The 2,198-nt window shown below is 49.9% G+C and overlaps 1 protein-coding gene across 1 annotated transcript in view; it reads right to left on the minus strand.

The window, feature by feature from the left end:
* Positions 1-769, minus strand: part of EMH_0014160 (DNA topoisomerase, related) — a gene marked incomplete at both ends in the record, with an annotated part of 2,385 nt that extends 1,616 nt beyond the window's left edge. Inside the window, 3 exons of the mRNA XM_013500014.1 lie at positions 194-266; positions 420-466; positions 753-769. Coding sequence (XP_013355468.1) covers positions 194-266; positions 420-466; positions 753-769 — 137 coding nt within the window. The remainder of the gene's footprint in view (positions 1-193; positions 267-419; positions 467-752) is intronic.
* Positions 770-2,198: the final 1,429 nt, after the last annotated feature.

Raw genomic sequence — 2,198 nt, forward strand, 5'->3', positions numbered from 1 at the left:
TAAAACTGAAGCAAAGTATAAACGCCAGACGGAGCACCACTGCCGTATAGGCTGTGAAGTTTATTGCTTGCTACTGCTCTACACTTGCTGGGAACGGTTGGCACCATGACAGGGGAGCTTGCTACAAGAGTGGGATGGTCTAGCCGAGTTATACTGTAGTTAGCTTGTAGAGAAAAGGGACATTCAGAATTACCACGTGTCGTAGGGGTATACCTCCAGGTAGTTCTTCTGCAACACGACCAGTCCCGTTGTGGAAAACGTCTCCCCTAGAGAACCACCAACGTAACAAAAGCAGCAGCAATTGCACCGCTGCCCCAGACCCATTTGTCATGGAATTTCCACTTGACACGGATCAGGAGCACAAACAGGCAGATGACAACGACAAAGTCGTTTGGTATGTCGGTTTGTATTCAGCTGACCTGCAATGTCCATCTCTATTTTGGTCTCGAAGCCAATGGCATCCGAGCTGCGCGAAAAGGGCAGAGCAAACGGCAGCCACTAGTCCACATTAAAAGGCAGCACTAGCGTCGCAGCCCACATGCTAAAAGAGTAAAACAAAAACCCAGGACACACTAACGCCTCAGGTAATTCAGAAAATGTCTAGAAATCCGCGATACCTGCAGCAGGCAAGGAAGTGCCTGGTGACTGCCTCGTAAAGCTGAACAAAAGCACACATATATGCTGTCCACATAGCCGCCCTCCTTCAAGCTACTTCGCCAAGACTAGTTCTCGTGAAGCCGCCGACGCCTGACCTTCCACTCATCGTCATTTTCACATTCTTCTCTGCGCAGATACAACAAATGCCAACTTTTTGAAGACAAACAAATCACAAGCCCTATCGCTGGGAGTCGCACACCTGCCTGGATACGGAGCCCCCTCTGGTGACATTGTAGAAGTGTACCCTGCGCGCTCACCTACGCAGTGCCTTTACAGGGTGTATCGGTGGATGAGACTGCGCAGCAACCCAGCAGCAGAATTTTTCCGGAGCCAATNCGCATTTGCTGCCCACAGAACTTGCGCGACCAATGAATCTACCAAAACAGTGGCATCCACTTCTGGACAGTATACTTCACGTATAATGGGATGCTCAACTGTGCAAATGAGACTCGACCGTCAGAACGCATATATGTAAAGCTCACAGCATCGTCATTAGGTCCATCGCGAGGCCATTCGAAGCCACCTGGCGCACAAACATCAGCGCCACTAAACAAGCAGCCTTTTCCAAACCTTCCGAAAACTGGTTTAAAATAGCATGATAGAGAGGGAGCAAATTCATGGGCCTCCCGCCTACTCTACGCACAACATTCGTTCGGGAAAATTGTTTCAATTAAAACTCGTCTAATAGTCTTCGTAGGTAGCAAAACAGCACAACGTTTCACGACACGGGAGTGGGTCTTAACTGTTTATTCTTTCCTTTCTTATATTCATTAAGCGCTAATTAATCCTTACCAGTGCTAGAAGCAACGCAATTACCTCCCACGACGGTCAGAAAGCACACAAGAAGAAAACAAATCTATACTCACCCTCGAGCAAGCTGACGGCAAATTGTCCCCACAGTGGACTGTCCCGCTGCTGCTCGATCAGGCCCAGCAAATCATGAGAGCGCGTAAACCTCTCCGTCTCCGTTCGCGGATAACTGAGCNCTGCTCGATCAGGCCCAGCAAATCATGAGAGCGCGTAAACCTCTCCGTCTCCGTTCGCGGATAACTGAGCACACGCAAATGCCCTTCGGCGCTGATGAACAGACCAGCACCCTCAGAGGCTGTGCCACAGCTGACAAATTGACGCTCCATGCTACCTGCGTTACCTGATGTAGCCGCGATTGTACAGCGCCTCCGCTAGTTGCATACACCTGAGTACGGAAATTGAACGCAGAGCTACAGTCGGATGACGGTCTCAACAGCCAAGCCTCCATTCTTCAGCGCTTCCGCCCGTACATTTTTCAGATCTCATGTTCCCCTGCACCGTACTTGTGGGAGTCGATCCGGAGCTTGCGGGAGCAAAGTTTAGTCAGTTCAACTGTATCTGCGACAGATAACCCAACCGGGAATTAGTATCAATGACCGCGGTGCCCAGGCAAATGATAATCAAGACGTTTGCAACGTTTAGCACGGTACTGCAGCCAAGACGGCACAGCTAAATTCCAACCAGGCGGACGAAAAAGATGTTGCTGGTTTACGCATTCTGTCCATATCGTG

This window comes from Eimeria mitis, genomic scaffold, assembly GCF_000499745.2.
Source record: "Eimeria mitis Houghton genomic scaffold, Emh_scaff492, whole genome shotgun sequence".
In the NCBI taxonomy this organism is placed as follows: Eukaryota; Apicomplexa; class Conoidasida; order Eucoccidiorida; family Eimeriidae; genus Eimeria; species Eimeria mitis.